The sequence below is a fragment of the Pristis pectinata genome, chromosome 8 (genome assembly GCF_009764475.1).
Source record: "Pristis pectinata isolate sPriPec2 chromosome 8, sPriPec2.1.pri, whole genome shotgun sequence".
NCBI lineage: Eukaryota > Metazoa > Chordata > Chondrichthyes > Rhinopristiformes > Pristidae > Pristis > Pristis pectinata.
Window position 1 is genome coordinate 43,360,210 of NC_067412.1, and position 20,726 is coordinate 43,380,935.

Below are 20,726 nucleotides of genomic sequence, written 5' to 3' on the forward strand. Positions count from 1 at the left end.
GACATTTTAGACTCTCACAGCAGAACCTTCTCCATATTGATTTGATTAGCTTTATTTTTTTCTGAGAAGCACAAAACTGGATGTTTCATCTTTATAACATGCACCAGTATTCTAGTGTTTTAATTCCAAAGTAAAATGTTGAAGTTTGGTCATTTTAAAAACTATAACTTCAGAACTGAAAGGTCTCAATTCTGAAAATAAAGGGAAAAATAATGGTGTTTTTCTCTTTAAGGGATCCATCAAACCAACACTTGCCCACAAGTTATTTCCTCTCCAATTGCCCCCTTCCTTTCATCCTGTCCTTCCACCCCTCTCCCATTCAGTATCCACCATTACAACAGGAATCTAATATGTTGATCCCAGTTAGTTCCAGGTTTTCAGTGCGTGAGAATGGGGAATGTTTTTTCTTACAACAAGGGTCATTAATTATCAGAACACTGAATATTCAAAGTAGTGGAAAAGAAGGGAATTAAAATGCAGAGCTAAAGGAAGTGGCACAGTAGAACATACATTAATTTTGTGTTTTAACAGACTTGTGTTATCATTAAGATGGACATGAGGAAGAAGTACAGTTGCTTAATCTGGCAGATAGTAAAAACATACTGAGACGCAGACGTTATTTGGAAAGCAGATATCGATGCAGAAGTAGATCAGCCGTTGCCTGGAAGGCCCTGTGGAAGCAGAAAGGTAGCACCATGAGAAAAGGAACCAATAGCTGTGGTGGAATTCAGTCTTTCAGCCTGCATTATGTGCACTTAATCAGTGCACAGATTAGCTGCACTTTGGGAGCCAAGTCACGATCAGTGCCAAAAAATTAGAGCATAGATGTTGAAGATTATGCATATAACCTGCTCCTGTCACTGTGACTTGCATGTTACTATGTGACACTTGTTGAGATGCTGTCTAATGATAAGCAATCCTGCATTTTATTCTTGCCTGGCAGGGTTTATTGTGGAGCAGCCAGAAAGAAAACTATACATCTGACCTTCTGCATTGTCATGTATAAATGAACTGAATGAAAAGATGCCACGCCTAACCTGAAACTTGGTATTTTAGAAAATAGCATTGTGTAATCATTGAAATGCAAAAGAAAATGTAGTACTCACTGTTACTTTTCTGGAGCCAGTAAATAGGCATGTGATTACAGAGGCTGTCAATGTGCTCTCCCAGAGCTAACAGGTCCACATCGTTTTTACTCAGTATCCCAAGATATATTCTGGAGAACTCTGTTTCATTCCTCCGCACCAACAGCTGGTGGAACTAAAATAAGAAACATTTTCTCTGAACTCCTCTGTTTTTTAATTCGTTGGATTTGCTACTTGTGGTGCATACATCCCACCTCTGTGCTATGTAAATACTGTTTCTGCATCATCCACTGGCTACCTGACCCACCCCCACATATTGATTTCAAAATCCTCCTAACCTTTAGCGTTGTTCTTGATATATACTCTAGTTCTCCGCAAAATATCCATTTCTTCAACCATTGCCATTAGTCTTCTCGCCTAACTCTTGCACAATGTGGCTTTTCTTTTCCTTGTAAGGCACCTCAGTACGAATCACTGTTTTAATGCTCTACAGCTGCAATTTGTGTTTGCTTCGAGGAACACAGGAAAAGTTGGATCAAAGGCAAGAAAAGGACAACAGTTTGATTCATTTGCCTTTTCTCTCAGCCCAACAATCCTCTAATCACGGCTCATCACTACCTTTGAGGGTTAAACCTCCGGTGCATTGAGTGTCCCATTAAGGCTGATCTTCCCAGTATGCCAGCTTTCTAAATGAAGAAAAACCCTCTGTTCATCAAATCTCTCACTCATTCATCCCTGCTGCCCAATAGCTTCACACTGTAATTCATCCCCTTTTCACGCTACTTTTACAGGTTTATAAGCAATATTGCACAAAATGAGAGAACCAGGCATATCTAAGAATGATGAGATGCCAGCCTAGTGAAGTTGCAAAATGGACTCCTTGCATGCTAAGCATGCAATAGGCAGAGCTAGGGGACTCACAGACAATGGATCGGGTTAAACCTCAGCACTTCTACCACATCTAGCCATGAATGGTGGCAGACAGTTAAACAGCTAATGGAAGAAGAGGCTGAGGAACATCCTCATCCTCAACAATGACAGGGACAGCATGTGAGTGCTAAAGACAAGGCTGAAGTGTTTGCAAGCTTATTTGGCCAGATGTTCCATCTTGGCTTCCACCTAAGATCCCCACCATCACCAAAGGCAGTTTCCAGCCAATTATATTCTCTCACATGATATCAAGAAGCAAGCAAGAACACTGGGACCAGGGCAACATGCATGCTAAACACCAAATGCAGCATGGGACCAGACAACATCCCAGCATCAGAACAGAAAATCTGCTCTCTAGAACCAGCTGTGCCTCTAGTCAAACTGTTCCAAGACTGTACAACACTGGCATCTATCCAACAATGAGCAAGTTTGCCCAGGTATGTCCTGTCCACAGAAAGTAATACATATCCAATCTTGCTTAATTACTGCCCAGTCGGACTACTTGGCAAAGCAATGGAAGTTGTCATCGACAGAGCTATTCAACAGCATTTACTTACTAATAACCTACTCGCTGGTGCCCATTTTGGGTTTCAGCAGACCACTTGGTCCAGAACACATTACAGCTTTAGTCCAAATATGCACCAAAGAGCTGAATTCCACAGGTGAGATGAGAGTGACTGTCCTTGACATCAAGGCAGCATTTACTCAAGTGGTGCAGCCAAGTGCCCTGCTAAAACTGAAGCCAATGGGCATCAAAGTGAAAACACTGCAGTGTTTGGAGTCCTAGCTTATACATAGGAAGTTCATTGTAGCTGGCTAATCATCGTTGGAGGTTAATCATCCCAGCCCCAGGATAATATTGCAGGAGATCCTCAGAGTAGTACATAAACCTAACTATTATCAATGACTTTTTTTTTCCACCATAAGGTCAGGTCACATTGCGCAGCTCAAGTTGTGAGTGGATTGATAAAGAGGCATCTGTGATGCTAAGCACTTAGTGGCACATTTAGCAAGCTGGTCACCCAACAATTATTCATTGGCATAGGCAGGAAATTGATGGGTGACCACCAGGTGAGCAGTAAGTGCAAGCAGGTAGTGCAGGAGTCTCCCTTTCAAACAGATATACTGTGTTGGATACAGATTGGGGGATGGTATTCTACAGGAAGGTAGCGGAATTTGTGGCATGCCAGCTGCCTTTGCTGCGCAGGAAGGGAGAAAAAGATTAGGAGAGCTATAATGATAGGAGATTCCATTATAAGGGGAGCAGATAAACATTTCTGCGGCCATAAACAAGATAGTAGGTTGCATCCCTGCTGACGGTATTTTAGAACAGCTGCAGGACAGGGTAAACAGCCAGAGGTCATGGTCTATATTGGCACAAAAAACTTAGGTAAAAAGTGGATTGAGGTCTGGTAACATGAATTTAGAGAGCTAGGTCATAAATTCTCTGGATTACTTCTAGTCTCATGCTAGTGAGTATTGGAATAGGAGGATAGATCAGGTGAATATGTGGTGAAAGAGAGAGTATAGGAGGGAGAGCTTTAGATTTCTGGACCACTGGTACTGTTTCTGGGGAAGGTGGGACCTGTACAAGCTGGACAGGTTGCACCTAATTGGAATTGGACTAACATCCTTGTAGGAATGTTTGCTTCTGCTGTTGGAGAGAGGTTAAGCTCATTTGGTAAGGAAGTGGGGCACAGAGTAGATGTACAATTGAGGGGATGGTGCAGTCAAATATTGAAGTGAAAGAATGACCTGTAGGCAGATCAGACATTAGCAGGATAAGGAACGTCGGAGGAATACGAAGTTAAATTTGCATCTATTTTAATGTAAGGAGTCTGACTGGTAAGACAGGTGACCTTAGAGCATTGAAGACACAGGAGACAGACGCTGGAATCTGGAGCAACAAGCAGTCTGCTGGAAGAACTCAGCGGGTCGAGCAGCATCTGTGGGAGGAAAGGAATTGTTGACATTTTGGGTCGATATCCTGCATCGAGACCAGCTTAGTGTATCAGGAGAACTTAGATCATTGGTCAGCACATGGAATATAATATTGTCGCTGTCATAGAGGCTTAGTTGAAGGAAGGGCAGAAATGGGAACTCTGCATCGGGTAGAACCTAGGAACAAATAGGGCTTCCTAACTGTCAGTGGGAGACACTGTGCGTAGGCATACCACACAGAAGTTTCCCCTCTGCAGAGGCTGAGGGGAGACCTGGTAGAGATTTATAAGATTACGAGGGGCATAGATGGAGTACACAGCCAGTATCTTCTTCCCAGGGTTGAAATATCCAATACTGGGTGGAATGCATTTACACAGAGAATGGTGGGTGCCTGGAATGTGCTGCCAGGGGTGGTGTTGGAGTCAAATAAGATAGAGGCACTTAAGAAGCTCTTAGATATGCACATAAATATGCAGAGAATGGAGAGACATGGACCACATGCAGGCAGAGGGGATTAGGCATCATTAATTAGTTTGGCACAATATCTTGGCCAAAGGGCCTGTTCCTGTGCTGTACGGGAAAATCAATTTTCCCGTTATTGACAGGGGCCATTTAGTGTGAAAGGCACAGAGGGGGTGGAATTTTTAAAGTGCATCCAGGAGAACATTTTGAGCTAAGATGTAAATAGTCCTATCAGAGAAGGGGCAGTACTGGACCTAATCATATGGAATAAAATGTCAGTGAGAGAACATTTTGGAGATAGTGACCATCACTCTGTAAGTTTCAAGGTACTTATGGAAAGAGATAAGGATGGTCCTGAATTTAATGGATTGGGGGAAGGGCTGATTTCAATATTGTAAGGCAAGAGCAGGCAAAAATAGTGTGGAAGCAGCTACTTGCAGGTAGGTTTACATCCACTCAGTGGGAGTTTTTAAAAAATGAAATAATGAGGGTTCAGGGCCAATATGTTACCTGAAAAAAAAACTGACAGCAAATCCTGGTCATCAAGGGACATTGAGGGCTGGATAAAGAAAAAGAAGGAAGTTTATGGCAGGTATAAAGAACTGAAAATGGGGAGGCCCATCAGTAGTATAGAAAGTGTAGGGGGGTACTCAAAACAAACGAGGTCAGGAGAGTAAAGAGGGAGCAGTATTAAGGAAAAACACAAAGTTTCTTTTTAAGTATATTAAGGTAACCAGAGGAAAAAATAGGACTCCACGAAATGGAAATCTCTGTGTGGAGCCATACGGCACAGTTGAGGTCTTAAATAAATACTTCACTTTGTAATCACTGAGGAGAAGGACATTGTAGTTGCAGAAATCAAGGAGGGGGATTCTAGAACATGTTAGCATTAAAAGGAGAAGGTAATATGTGTCTTAATGGGCATAAAGGTGGATAAATCCCTGGATGTATCCAAGACTGCTATGGAAGGCAAAGAAGGAGATTTCTAGAGCCCTGACGGAGACTATTAAGTTTTTGTTTGCCACAGCAGAGGTGTTAGATAACTGGAGGACTAAAATATAAGCCAGGTAATTGCAAGCCTATGAGCCCACAGTGAATAGGAGGGAAGTTATTGGAAAACATCTACACTAGGAAAGGCAGGACTCTATGAAGTAACGAGGAATAGAGAGACCTCAGTCTACAAGTCCAAGGATCCCTGAAGATGGCAGCACAGATGGATAAGCTGGTGAAGAAGACATATAGGATACTTGCCTTCATTAGCCAGGGCATAAAATGTAAGAGCAAGATCTCATATTACAACTTGATAAAACATTGGTTAGGTCATGGCTGAAGTATTGTGTGCAGTTCTGGTCACCTCTGGAATCTATGGAATTAGTGAAATGACAGCCAGTGCATCCATAGCCATTTCCTTTAACACCCTGGATGCAGGATTTATCATCTTTCAGTCCCATCAATTTCTTCAATAATTTTTTTTTGCTTTAGGCTCCTCTTTAACTCAAGACCTATGTTCTTCTACTGTTTACAGCAGGTCTTCAGGAGGCGGAGGCTGAGGGGAGATCTGTTAGAGGTTTATAAGATTATGAGAGGCATAGGTATCTTTTCTCCAGGGTTGAAATGTCTAATACCAGAGGGCATGCATTTAAGGTGATAGGGGGTTAGTTCAAAGGAGATGTCCAGTGCAAGTTTTTTTTACATAGAGAGTGGTGGTTGCCTAGAATGCGCTGCTTGGGGTGGTGGTGGAGGCAAATATGATAGGGGCATTCAAGAAGCTCTTGGACAGGCACATGAATTTGAGGGAAATGGTAGGATATGGACATTGTGTAGGGAGAAGGGATTCATTTAGTTGGGCATTTTATTACTAATGTAATTGGTTTGGCACAACATTGTGGGTTGAAGGGCCTGTTCCTGTGCTGTACTGTTCTATGTTCTATATTTTATGTTCTATATCTTCCATGAAGACAGACGAAACACTTGTTTAATTTCTCTGCCATTTTCTTATATTCCAACATAATTTCTCCTTTCTCAGATTATTATGACTCACATTAATTTATGCTAATCTCTTTCTCTTTACATACTTCTCACATTTCCTTACAACACAGAAAGAGGCCATTTGGCCCTCAAACAATCCCATTAATCCCATTCTCCACTTATTCTCCTGTAACCTATTCAGCCATACAAGCCCATAAGCACCCACCTATCTCTAGAAGTTCGGTTTTTCATGTTTTTTTGCTAGTCTACTCTTGTATTCTGTGGGATTACGATAACACATAAACTTAGGTAAATGGGGGAAATTATTTCAGGTGGCTGGGGTTGTGAGGAGCTGGCTGCGCCATGCACAAGATCATGGCCGATCTGATTATGGCCTCAGTTTCACTTCCCTGCCTGTTGTCCATCACTGTTGACTCCCCTGTAGACCCAATCCAGAAAGTCACTAACCACCTTTCCTTGGGAGATCGATGCTCCACAACCTCCAGCCTCATTGCCCCCAACTCCACCCATGCTGCTTCTACCAAGATCCACAGAAGGGATTGCTATCCTAATAGACCAAGTACATCAGGTTCTTCCTGAGCACATTCAGATATGATAAGAGGTGGTCAAGAGGCTTTTGGATAGGCATGTGGATATGGGGGATATGGACCATGTGCAGGCAGAAGGGACTTAGTTTAATATGGCATCATGCTCCGTTCAGACACCATGGGCCGAAGGGCCTGTTCCTGTGCTGTGCTGTACTGTTCTATGTTCTCACACCCCTCCTTTGCCTCTTTTTCCAGAGCACTGATAACTGCATTGGTGCTGCTTCCTGCACTCATATAAAGATGTCATTACCCTTGCTGCCAGTTTCTATCCTACTTTATTTTTTTATCCTTCCCTTTCTGACTTCTCTTTCTTGATTTCTCTGTCTCCATCTCAGGGGTTAGAATAGCAACAAATCCACAGACTCTCACAATTACTTGTCCAGATTTTCAACGTAGATGAAGGCCATTACAGCCCACCAAGTCTAAACCAATTCACAGAGCAATCCCATTGGCCACATTTTCCCTGTAACCTATTCTCCCCACATTTCTATCAACTCCCCCAAATTCTATCACTCACCTATACAAGGGTCAATTTATAGTGGCCAACTACCAACCAATACATCTTTGGGATGTGGAAGGAGACCAGAGGAAACCCATGTGATCACAGGGAGAATGTACAAACTCCACACAGACAGCACCAGAGGTAAGGATTGAACCTGGGTCACTGGAGCTGTGAGGCAGTGGCCCTACTACAGTTTAACCAGCTGTGCCTTTGTGCCATCCCTACCACTGCTTCCATCCTACTCCTTGTAAAGATTCTATTCTCCCAATGTCTCCAGCTCTGTTGCATCTATACTGATGATGATGCTGCCCATCCCAGTTCTCAGACAGCTTCCTATTTCCTTATCCATGGCTTTGCCTCCATTGTGATTGACAGGGCTCTCAACCACATCTGCTCTATTTCTTGCATTTCTGCTCTCACCCTCCTCTTCTCAGCCAGAACAAGTATAGGTCCTTACTTCTTTTCACCTTCTATCCCGCCAGTTTCCACACTGAACGACTCATCTTCTGCCACCTTTAACGAGATTGCATCAGCAGATGCACGTTCCCTTCTCCACCTCCTTCAGCATTTGAAGGGATTGTTTCCTCCACGGCTCCTTGGTTTGCCCTTCTATCTCCACCAACAGCCACGTGACCTCTCACAGCCCACTCCTACCTGTCCATTCATCTCTCCCCTATGAACCCTTCAGCCATACAGACAGTCCTCCTGGTGAAGCAGCAGTTCAGCTTGTTTGCTGCAGTCAATCTGATTTCAATGTGAAGTCAAATGCAGATGGGGGTGACCACGATGCAGAACAACTTTGTTTAATTTGTAAGGGTGACCCCAAGCTTCCAGTTGCCTGTAAATTTAATTCTCCAACAACTCTCCCACTCTGACCTCTGTGTGTTTGGCCTCCTACACTATTCCAACTCAGCCCAAGGTAAGCTTGAGAAACAGCCCTCATCTTCCCTCCAGGCACACTGCAGCTCTGGGAATATAGAATTTCTGCAATTTCAGGTAAGCATCCTTTCCTGTTTGCATTAGAACTTGTCAGGTCTGATGTAAGGTTATGAATCTGTAACGTTAATTTAGTTTTTCCCTTTCTATGGATGATGCTGATGTCATTTCGGATTATCAGCAAAACTGTTTTTTTATCTCTCAGTTCCAGCATTGTTTTTCTCTCTCCACTGCCCTCATTTATCTCCCTCTATTTATACCTCCTCTAGACAGAAGGGCTGTAATTTACAAGCATTTATCACCCTCTCTTAGATAGCATCATGTGTTGTCTGGACAACTTTGATCTCTACTCTTATCACAGACATTCCCTCTGTTCTCTCCACCCTCTCTTTGCAACTTGAAACACACTTTTACCATCCTGAAGAAAGGTCATTGACCTGAAACATTAACTCTCTCCACAGATCCTGCCCGACATGCTGAGTATTTCAAGCATTGTTTTTATTTCCGACTTCCAGCGTCCCAGTTTATTGCATTTTGAGCTCCTGTTCCTGCAATGGCAGTGAGGTACCATAAAAGGGTCATTTAGACAGCCAGAATGGGAGTGGAATAAAGTGTCCTAATACCTTATGAAATTGATTAACACCTCTTAATGTTGAGAAAGAAGTGATTTCATTTATTGCACCTGGACTTTGAATTAATTTCCCTTGCTTGATTTGTCTCACCACTATTATTCACTAAACCTGAGGAAGCAATATCATCAGCTGACCAAATTTTGGTAACCATATTCACGGCCTGCATCAGAACAGTGATATTGCAATTGCACTTGGGTACTGGTAGCAGAGTTGCCTGGATTATCTTTGAAGCCACATTCTGATTTGAACTCTGCCCTGAGAAATGATGCCATTGCCTTACCTTCTGATGTTGAGCAGTGATAACGGTGTGAATGTTCTCCAGGTCGGTAGCTGTCATTTTTCGAACAAGGCACATGTTTCTCCCTCCTGGCTGGTAACAAACTAAACCCTGTCGAAGAAGAGAAAAACTGTTTTGTGAGGATATGGAAGTTTCACGCTAACAATTTCCTCAATGTCCCTTGGTTCTGAAAATCAAGTCTTTCTCTCCTATTATACTGTATTTCGACACTCTGTAGCCAGCTGAGGTACTGGTACTTTAACCTCAGTCTGCCTGGGTAAATGGAGTTTCCACTGCATTTCTGAGGAATGTTTAGCTGAACTGTAGCAAAAAGTCAGAGGAAATCCAGGACCTTGGAGTATTGTAATTTCCAGTTGTTGGAGAGTGTGACTGTACCTTGGCAATGACTGGAGTGGTGTGGCAATATTGCATGAGTTAGTGTTTGACAATTAGGAGTGAGGTCTCGCTGCTCAACATCAGAAGTTCGGCAGCCACAAGCCTGAAGATGTTTCCACTAATAGGGGAGTTAAAAACAGAGCAATATATAGTCACTGGTACACCCAGTGGGGAATTCAGGAGGAACTTCCTTGGAGGCTTTCCCCAGGTAATGAATGGGTTTCATTTTTATACGATGTCCATTTTGTCCATAAGTTGGAAAATACACAAAAACCACTCAATATCGTGACCAGAGATCCGCAGTATTGTAATGAATGGTATCAAAAGCACAAAAGATTGATAAGAGAGAATAATTACTAAAAGTGGAAAGGGAGAGAGGGAACTAGTTCTGCTGTTTGTAAGGGACAAATATATATACGCATGTCAGACTTTTAAATTTAATCATATTATGGGAGCTCGTCATATGTAGGGGTGTTAATAAGTTAAGTGTTCTTAACCTGGGGATGGCCTGTATATAGAGAATGGTTACTCTGGAATCTTGGTTGGCATGGACCTGCTGGGTTGAAGGGCCCGTTTCCGTGCTGTATGGCTCTATGTAGGGCCAATGCATTTAAGGAACAAGCAGCTGGATAAGTGCAAGAGGGAGTAAAGAGTGGAAGGATGATTGGCAACTGGTATTGTAAATTCTAATTGAACATCAGCCAGCTTTTGTCTGAAGATTTTTCTGACAGACATCAGGGCAGTAACTAGTAATGTTACTCACAATGTTCCTCACTAATGAGGCCACCAACCTCCACTCACATTCTTGCTGTCAAACAGCACCACTGCTGTCTGGTTCCTGTCCATTATGTGATAAGTTACCAGATCCTCTTCTTGGTTCACAACCACTGACTGATTGACAATGGTGCCCTGCACATCATGCAATGTTATCTGAACAACCTGTGGATAGGCAAAAACTTGATGTTAAAATCAGAGAAAACATCAAGACAGTGGCTTTCTGTAGCGGTTAGTGTAACGCTTTACAACGCCAGCGACCCAGGTTCAATTCCAGCCGCTGTCTGTAAGGAGTTTGTATGTTCTCCCCGCGTCTGCGTGGGTTTCCTCCCACATTCCAAAGACGTATGGGTTAGGAAGTTGTGGGCATGCTATGTTGGTGCCAGAAGCGTGGCGACATTTGCGGGCTGTCCCCAGAACACTCTACGCAAAAGATGTATTTCACTGTGTGTTTCGATGTACCTGTCACTAATAAAGATATTTTATCTTACCTTATCTCATCTTTATATCTACCCATTTTTCATTACAACAGACACAGAAGCTGGTGACAGAGATGCTCAGGCAGATCTTGAAACAAAAGCAACAAATGCAAATAGACAAAGGCATTCGATGAAAGCAAGTATATGCATTGTATATAAAAACATGGTCTCTCAGTGAAGGTATCCCAGCACAAGTAGGATCAAGCCAGTACCAGGCAGGATGGTTCTGGCTGGAAGTATTCAGCCAATCAGGCAGCACGTGTGGAGGGAGAATCAGAGTCATTATTTCAAGTCAATGTCATTCCATCAGAAATGTTAGTAATTAAACATCTTCACATTGCAGAGAAAGGGGAAGGGCGTAGAAAGCTGAAAGGATTATCTGTGATAGGGCCGAGACCAAAAAAGACTGAAGGACACAAGTGATGGTGGTCTGACTGAGAGCGGGTGGGGGAGGTTTGTCAATAGCAACTGATCTATCTGCAGGAGGTGGAACTGAAAGGAAATGGATGAGGACGGAGGGAGAGAACAGAAATGCTGGAACTGTGAGATACAAATCACAACAGGCGCTGGAAACGTGAAATAATAGAGAATGCTGGAATTATCCAGAAGATTAGAGAGAGAAGAATGGAGTTAATGTTATCGGTTGATCAACATATAGATTAGCTGTGATTAACAAGCCTTCAGCATTTGCTCTCTGCTGGCACCATCACCACTGTGTCACTCAGGAACCCACCCTATTGCTTCCTTTGTTCTCTCCCCTCTCTGCAACTTAAAACCTGTTTGATTTTTAACTTTACATCAACCTGAACCATTGACCCCATGTTTCTCTCCACAGATGCTGCCCGACTTGGCTGGTATTTCCATCATTTTCTGCTTTTATCTCAGATGTCCAGCATTTGTGTTTTGTTTTTGCTTTTGATCACAGCTGGTACCTGTGAAAATGTGGTGATTGCTGTAGATCAACTGGTAGAACTTTTCCCTCAGCATCATTGGGTTTGGGTTCAAGTCTGAGCCTGATCAGGGCAACATAGTGGGAGGACTATACAGATCTGCCCTGATGGAAGGACTGTCTTTCAGATGACACCTTAAATTGAGGTCCCATCAGCTGTGAGGTGGACATAAGTGATCCCATGTAAACTCTCAGCTACAGCCCATCTAATGGCTTTCTGGAGAGCTTGCTGTGTGAAAATCAGCTTACATTCCTGGATGGCAACAGTGACTTCATTTCAAATATACTTTATTTGCTGTAGTGCTACAGACATAAAGATGTCATAAACTAGAAAGGGTGCAAAGAAGATTTACGAGGACATTACCGGGATTAGAAGGTTTGAGCTATAAGGAGAGGCTGGATAGGCTAGATTTGTTTTCGCTGGAGACTAGGAGGCTGAGGGTTGACCTTATAGAAGTTTATAAAATCATGAAGGGTATAGATAAGGTGAATAGCCTCAGTCTTTTCCCCAGGGTTAGGAGAGTTCAAAACCAGAGGGCATAGGTTTAAGGTGATGGGGGAAAGATTTAAAAGGGATCTGAGGGGCAATTGTTTCACGCACAGGGTAGTGGATATGTGGATCGAGCTGCCAGAGGAAGTGGTAGATGTGGTTGCAATTACAACAATTAAAAGACATTTGGACAGGTACATGGATAGGAAAGGTTAACACTGAACATATAACAGTACAGCACTGGACAGGCCTTTCGGCCCATGATGTTGTGCCGATCTTGAAGCCAATTTGTACTAAATATCCTCCTCCTGTTTATCATCCATATCCCTCCATTCTTTTCATATTCATGTATCTATCTAAAAGCCTCTTAAACTCCCCCAAGCTGCCTGATTCCACTACTACACCTGGTAACCCATTCCAGGCACCTACCATTCTCTGCATAAAAAAAACTTGTTCCTCATGTTGCCTTTAAACTTCCTCCCTCTAACCTTAAAAGCATGTCCTCTGGTCTCTGACATTTTTATACTGGGGAACAAATTCTGACTGTCTACCCTATCTATGCCTCTCATAATTTTAAAAACCTCTGTCAGGTCTCCCCTCAGCCTTCAATGCTCTAGGGACAACAGCCCAAGTTTGTCCAACCTCTCCTTATATCTCATACACTCTAATCCAGGCAGCATCCTGGTAAACCTCTTCTGCACTTTTTTCACAAGCATTCCATACACCTTTACCACCTTATCCACTTGCGTAGCCACTTTCAGTGAACTATGGACTTGGACCCCAAGATCCCTCTGTACCTCAATGCTATTAAGGGGCTGACCATTACCTGTATACTTTCTCCTTTCATTTGACCTCCCAAAGTGCAACACCTCACCCTTGCCCGGATTAAACTCCATCTGCCGTTTCTCTGCCCATATCTATCACTGATCTATATCCTGCTGTATTCTTTCTTAGTCCTTTACATTGTCCACAACTCCACCAATCTTGGTGTCATCTGCAAACTTGCTAATCCACACATCTACATTTTCATCCAAATCATCGATATGTATCACAAACAACAGAAGTCCCAACACTGATCCTTGCGGAACACCAGTGGTCACAGACCTCCAGCCAGAATAACAACCTTCCACCCCTACTCTCTGTCTTCTATGGGCAAGCCAGTTCCGAATCCAAACTTGCAATTTACCCTGGATCCCATGAATCTTTATCCTCTGAATCAAACTATCATGGGGGACATTATCAAATGGACTAAAGTCCATGTGGATAACATCCACTGCCTTACCCCCATCAAGCACCTCTGTCACCTCCTCAAAAGAACTCAATCAAGTTCGTAAGGCATCACCTGCCCTGCACAAAGCCATGTCTTTCCAAATGTGCATAGATCCAATCCCTCAGTATCCTCTCCAATAGCTTCCCTACCTATGAAGTGAGGTTTACTGGCCTATAATTACCTGGATTATTCTTATTTCCCTTCTTGAACAAAGGCACAACATTTGCTACTCTTCAGTCCTCTGGGACCTTGCCTATTGCTAGTGAGGACACAAAGATCCTTGTCAAAGTCCCAGCAAACTCCTCACTTGCCTCTATCAATATTCTGGGATATATGCCATCAGGTCCTGGGGACTTATCCACTTTAATGAATTTCAGAAGACCCAGCACTACCTCCTCTGTAATCTCAAAATGTCCCAGCACATTAGCATGCACCACTCTGTTTTCACTATCCTCCAATTTCTTCTCCTCAGTAAATACCGATGCAAAGTACTCATTTAGTACCTCAGCCACTTGCTCTGACTCCAAGCACAAATTCCCTCCTTTATCCTTGATTGGACCCACCCTTTCCTTAGTTATCCTCTTTAGGCATAAGATGCCTTGGCATTATCCTTGACCCTGTTCGCCAAGGGCATTTAATGGCCCCTTTTGGCCTTCCTAATCACCTGCTTGAGCACTTTCCTGCTATCTTTATATTCCACAAAGGCTCAGTCTGATTTTAGCTTTCTAAATCCTATGTACGCTTCCTTTTTCTTCCTAAATTTAGGACCTCTGGGGTCATCCAAGGTTCCCTTACCTGGAACATGCCGATCCTGAACTCTGATCAGCTGGTATTTAAGCAACTCCCACATGTCAGACGCGGACTTGTCTGACAGCAGCTGCTTCCAATCAACACCCCTTAGCTCCTGTCTTATCGTCTTGTAATTTGCCCTCCCCCAAATTTAGTACCTTCCTGCAAGATCCAATTTTATCCTTACTCACAATTATCTTAGAAAATAATGTGTTGTCGTCACTATTCCCAGAATGTTCACCCATTATCAGTCTGTCACCTGGCCTGGCTCATTTCCCAAAACTAGGTCCAGTATGTTCTCTCCTCTAGTTGGACTCTCCAGATACTGTTTCAAGAACCCCTCTTGGATGCACTGAAGAAATCCTGCCCCATCTAAGCTTCTTGTATTAGGGAAGTTCCCATCAATACTGGGGAAGTTAAAGTCCCCACTACGACAACCCTGTTGTTTCTGCACCTTTCCAGAATCTGTCTACATATCTGTTCCTCCACCTCCTGCTGCTATTGGGAGGCCTAGAGTATAATCCCATCAGCATAATTGCACCTATCCTATTTCTGAGCTCCACCCAAATTGCATCTGTGGATGAGCCCTCCAGGATGTCCTCTCTGAGTACTGCTGTGACATTCTCCCTATCTGTAGTGCAATCCCTCCACCTCTTTCCCCTCCCTCTCTAACGTGCCTAAAACAACGAAACCCAGGAACATTCTGCAGCCAGTCTTGTCCCTCACGCATCCATGTACTGATGCGTGTACCCAGAGCTGAAATAAACACATTTCAGCCCATCAGTCCCACCATGTTTATTAGCCTGTCCCTTGCTCTCCTTCCTTTCAGTCTTTCTTGCCCTCAACCCTTCCACCTGTTGCCCTGCTGCTGTGGTTTCCATCCCCCTGCCACTCTAGTTTAAACCCTCCCAGATAGCACTAGCAAATCTCCCGGCGAGGATATTGATTCCCCTCTAGTTCAGATGGAAACTGTCTTGTTTGTACAGGTCCCACCTGCCCTGGAAGAGAGCCCAATGATCCATAAATCTGAAGCCCCCCTTCCTGCACCACCTCACTGGCACATGTAATCCTGAGATCACAACCCTGCTTTTTAACTCCTGCTTTTAACTTTCTCCCTACCTCCCTAAAATCATTTTGCAGGACCACATCCCTACTCCTGCCTATGTCATTGGTACCTATATGGACCATGACCTCTGGCTGCTCACCCTCCCCTCTCAGAATGTCCTGTACCCGCTGCGAGACATCCTTGACCCTGGCACCAGGGAGGCAACACACCATCCTGGAGTCTCTATTGCGGCCACAGAAATGCCAATCTGAACCCCTTACTATCGAGTCCCCTATTACTATTGCTCTGCCTGACTTCACCCTTCCCTTCTTTGCCTCAGAGCCGGGCACAGTGCCAGGGATTAGAGGGATAAGGGCCAAACATAGGCAAATGGGACTAGCTCAGATAGGAAACTTGGTCACCATGGATGAATTGGACCAAAGAGCCTGTCTTTTGTGCTTATAACTCTATGACTCAATGCTATATAAATGCAAGTTCTTGTGAATCTGATCGCATCCACTGTGTAGTTTGAGAATTTGAATTTAGTTTTAATAAGTAAGAAGCTGATGCCAGTAGATCAACAATGGAATTTTGTTAAAATCCTTGGAATAATTGAAGCAAACAACACAGCATTTGCTTAAGAATTTGTAGTTTTTGAAAGAAAGATTCTCCAATACACCATTGGCAACCTATCTTGCATGGCTTTGTGGCTCTGTGTCATTTTAAAATGAGTATTAATGAACTGTTGATTGAAATAAAAAATATGTTTTCTGCAAGGAGAGGTGTGTTGACAGAATCAGCTTGAGGACAAAGAAAAAACTGGACTGTTACTCAAATTCACTTCCAGTTCTACTCCAGCTACTCTACATCTTTCTAAGCTTTCACCAGTCCACCCTTTAACCCCCAGGCATAAGCAGGAAGCAGGACAGAGGATTTAAACTTACCTGCTGACTACTTCCTCTGAGACTCAGGATGCCAGTGACTGAGCCCCCAACAACCACAGCTGCAGCCAGCAAAACCAAAGCTCCCCACAAAACACGCAGTGCAGACCTGGTTTCAGCTCCCAAGCGATCACCCTGTTCCTATAGAGTGGACAGTGGAAGGGGAAGAGTGCAAACAGTTAGAATGCAGAAAGCCACAGCTTTCTCTTGGGCTCAGTTCACTGAAAAGCTGAGTGAAGAGTTGGGAAGAGTTGCAAACATGAACAATCTTATATTTGTGCAAGGTAAACTCAAGAGTAACAATCAGAGACAAATGCTAGGAGTGACTGGAGACTCAGAATATTGTGAATATCTGGTTCTGAACAACTTGCTCACATTGGTCTCCAACTACCTCAGAACTACAGCATTGGAGTGGAAGTGAGTTATCCTCGACCGTAATGATGGGTGAAGACTGATGACGCTCATCCAGTGTGACTGAGTGTCCTGCTCAACCATGCTTTGACAGCAAAGTCAGGGTTTCTTAAATAATAAAACTGGCATCAATTAGAGACCAGTCACTGACACCATGGGTTTCTCTTAGCTCATACATCATATAATAGACACTGAAGATTAAACAAGGCCCCTTCTTTGCCCTCAATTAAGGTTAAGTGCAGAACCTAGAATTTCACTGACACTTAATACTTACAAATGGGCAAACACCCTTCAGGGTAGTTGCAATCTTTCTGCTTCCCTCCATTCTCCTAGGATAGTGGCAGCAATCTCCCTCTCTTGTCTGGCTCCCGTTGCTGCTATGGACATCAACACTGTTCAGTGATGGAGCTGAAACCTGTGTGCCTGAACTCTCTTCCCTGTCCTGAGCCTCAGCTTGTTTGAGCCAAGGGCTGCAACCTGATGCCAGGGTGAAGAACAATAAGAAATGGACTGAAGAGTGCCAGTATCTCAGGATGGGAGCCAGAGAGCAACGGGTGCCAGACAGTCTCCAAGAGTAGCTAAAACGAGTTCAGGAATATTTTCATAATGGGAGCTAAGGTAGACAATAAGAGTCATTGAAAGCAGAATATATTCAAGCAAAGTTAAAGTTAAAGGAGATTTGGAAGGTTAGAGAGCTTTGAATCTCTTCTAAGTGTGCTTAAGGTGAGAGAGAATTTATTCTGGGAATCCAAGGCGGATGAGGCCTCAAATATATTCAGGGAAAGAAGCACAAAAATAGGAGGAGGAATAGACTAAATCCCTTGAGTTGCATCATTATTTAATAATCACAGATGAGCTTTTCCGAGCTGTCTCCATGCCTCGTGATTTCCTTCTTAACCAAAAATCTTGGTCTTAATATACTCATTAATGGAGCACCCCCAGATGTATAGGAATAAAGAAGAATCAGAACCCTGCGATTGTAGAAACTGATCAACTTGTTTCTAAGTAGCTAGTGAACTTATGTCGCACTCCCTGTAAGGCAAATACATCTTTCCTTGTGTACAAAGATCAAAACTCTACTTTGAACCCTATGTATTTGCAGCAAGACTTCCTTACTCATATCATTGGCTTTGTAACTGCTTGCTATAACCGCATGTTAACTTGCTGTAATTTGCACACAAGGGCCACCAAATTCCTTTGAATATTAACATTTACTAGTCTCTGACCCTTTACAAAATATTCTGCTTTTCTATACTTATAGCCAAAGTGAAAAAGTTCACACTTTTCTGCCTTCTTGCTCATTCAATTAACTAGTCTGTATCCTGTCACTGTATCCTCACAACTTAACTCTCCCAACACACAAAGGAGCGGAGGAACTCAGCGGGTCAGGTAGCATCAATGGAGGGAAATGGACAGTCAAAACATTGGGTCAAGACCCTTCCCCATCTGGCTTTGTATCATCAGCAAGCATAAATATTCCACTTGGTTTTTAAGTTGCTGAGACCCAAACATTGACCATGCATCATTCCACTGATTATAAGATAAGAATCTTTATTAGTCACATGCACATCGAAACACACAGTGAAATGCATCATTGCGTGAAGTGCTCTGGGGACAGCCCACAAGTGTCGCCACGCTTCCGGTGCCAACATAGCATGCCCACAATTTCCTAGCCTGTACGTCTTTGGAATGTGGGAGGAAACCGGAGCACCCAGAGGAAACCCATGCAGACACGGGGAGAATGTACAAACCCCTTACAGACAGCGGCCGGAATCGAACCCAGGTTGCTGGGACTGTAATAGCGTTATGTTAACCGCTACACCGCCATCCAGAAATTTACCTATTTATCTTAGTCTCTGCTTTCTGCCAGTAACCATTGCTCCAGTTGTACTAATATATTATTCCCAATCCTCTGAACTCTACCCTTGTTAATCAGCTTTATGTGGCTTTATCAGGTACCTGCTGAAAATGAATATTCTATGTCAACTGATTCTCCCTTATCTACCTGCAGTATCTACCTATCTTAATAAAAAAAAACAACCTCAAGAGATTACTGAACTGGTGGGAGGTTTCAGGTGAAAGGTAATAGGTAAAAGGTAATTCTGGAAACAGATTAATGCTAATGGAAAAGTGTAGTGATATGGTTAAGGCAAAGCAGTGTCTGACAGAAAGGGACACTGGTCAGAATGATAAAAATCAAAATTGAAGGACCGTTAACTAATTGCTTCAAGTGTTTGTTACAAATATACAAAAAAATGGTTTGGTTTAATACCCATTGCTGGAAAATGGATATTCCAGTACCTGATGATGCTGAAAGATAGTGAGGGATGTGGGGGTGGCAGGAGAGTTCATAGATAGCTCTGTTAGGAAGGGACAACATTAGGATTTGGGCTCAGAAGATCAGGACAGAAACAAGCCCTTTGGCCCACCATGTCCACGGCTACCATTGTACATCTATTCTCATCCCATTTATCCGCATTTGGTCTGTAGATTTTAGATTCTGGAAAGATTGTTGTGGATTGGGTAACAGGAAAGGATGAGAGACAAAACAAAACTGCAGGCCAATTAGCCTTCCAACGTTTATCGGAAAAGTGCTGGAGTCTATTATTAAGGAAGTGATGTAAGCTTAACATGATTAATCAGAATGAATGTGGTTTTATGAAAGGGATATTGTATTTAATAAATATCATATTTCTCCTTTGTGTGTTGGGAGAGTTAACCAGCAGTTAAAGAGGATTTACTGGATGTATAGCATTTCCAAAAGGCATTTGATAAGATGTCACAGAAAATATTATTATGCAAGATAAGGAAGGTTTTATGGGATGAAGGTAACATGTTGCTATGTATGTTAGTTAACAGATAGGTAATAAAGATAAGGGATAAACAGGTGAATGTAAAATTGTTAATCAGTAGCTAGTGGGATGCCTCAAGGATCAGTGTTGGGGCCTCAACTGGTAATGATCTATATTAATGATTTAGTTGAAGGATGGAATGTAATGTATCCAAATTTGTTGACAGTAACGACATAGGTAAGAAAGCAAGTTGTGAGCAGGATATAGAGTGTCAGCAAAGGTACGTTGACAGGTTAAGTGAATGGGCAAAAGTGAAGTACAATGGGGAGAAATTTGAAGATATCCACTTTGGTTGGAAGAAGAGTATTATTTAAATGGTGCTGGTCTATTAAACATTGGTGTTCAGATAAGTCTGGATATCCACGCACAAAAACCAAAATTAGCATTAACCAAATTACTGCAATTAATTAAGAAGGCAAGTGGTATGTTGTTTTTTTATTGCAAAAGGCATGGAACACAAAATCAGGGAAGTCTTACTGAAACTTAATGAGATCACACCCAGAGCACTAACAGTTTTGGTCTCCTTATTTGAGGAAGGAATTACTTGCCTTAGAGGTGGTGAAGACTCACCAGATTAATTCCTTGTCTTCCGAGAAAAGATTGAGCAGATGGGTGTTTAGAAAACTGAGAAGTGATTGCATTGAAACATATAGGATTTTGAGGGTTTTGACAGAGTAGATGCTGAGAGGAAAATTCCCCTTGTGGAGAAATCTAGAACTAGGTGGCATGGCGCAGAGATCACCCATTTATGATTGAGGTGAGAAGAAAGTTCTGTGAGGGTTGTGAATTTGTGGATTTCTTTAACCCAGAGATCTGTGGCTACCAAGTCATCAAATACTTTCACAGCTGGGAAGAATGGATTGTTGGACTATGGAGAAATGTATGAAACTATAGTTGAGGCCAAAGATCAGGTCAGTGAATGGAGCAGGCTTGAAGTGCTGTATGGCACATTCCACCTCCTACTTCTTGTTTCAATGCAATCATCTGCC

At 42.9% G+C, this 20,726-nt stretch overlaps 1 protein-coding gene across 1 annotated transcript; it reads right to left on the reverse strand.

The window, feature by feature from the left end:
* Positions 1-462: 462 nt before the first annotated feature.
* On the reverse strand, positions 463-17,210 carry bricd5 (BRICHOS domain containing 5). The gene is made up of 6 exons (XM_052021399.1): positions 17,160-17,210; positions 16,478-16,615; positions 10,539-10,676; positions 9,345-9,452; positions 1,107-1,260; positions 463-671 (listed from the first exon to the last, which is right to left on the reverse strand). Exons 1-6 carry the CDS (start codon positions 17,208-17,210, stop codon positions 577-579), a joined length of 684 nt encoding a protein of 227 aa, XP_051877359.1. The 3' UTR covers positions 463-576.
* Positions 17,211-20,726: the final 3,516 nt, after the last annotated feature.

What these genes read in the sequence shown, in the direction of transcription:
- bricd5 (XM_052021399.1), bottom strand. Translation starts at nt 17,210, where the DNA reads ATGGAGGGAAGCAGAAAGATTGCAACTACCCTGAAGGGTGTTTGCCCA. An exon ending in TGAAGGGTGTTTGCCCATTT is followed by an intron (nt 16,616 to 17,159) that starts GTAAGTATTAAG and finishes TCCACTCTATAG; the next exon opens with GAACAGGGTGATCGCTTGGG. An exon ending in TGCTGTTTGACAGCAAGAAT is followed by an intron (nt 9,453 to 10,538) that starts GTGAGTGGAGGT and finishes CTTCTTCGACAG; the next exon opens with GGTTTAGTTTGTTACCAGCC.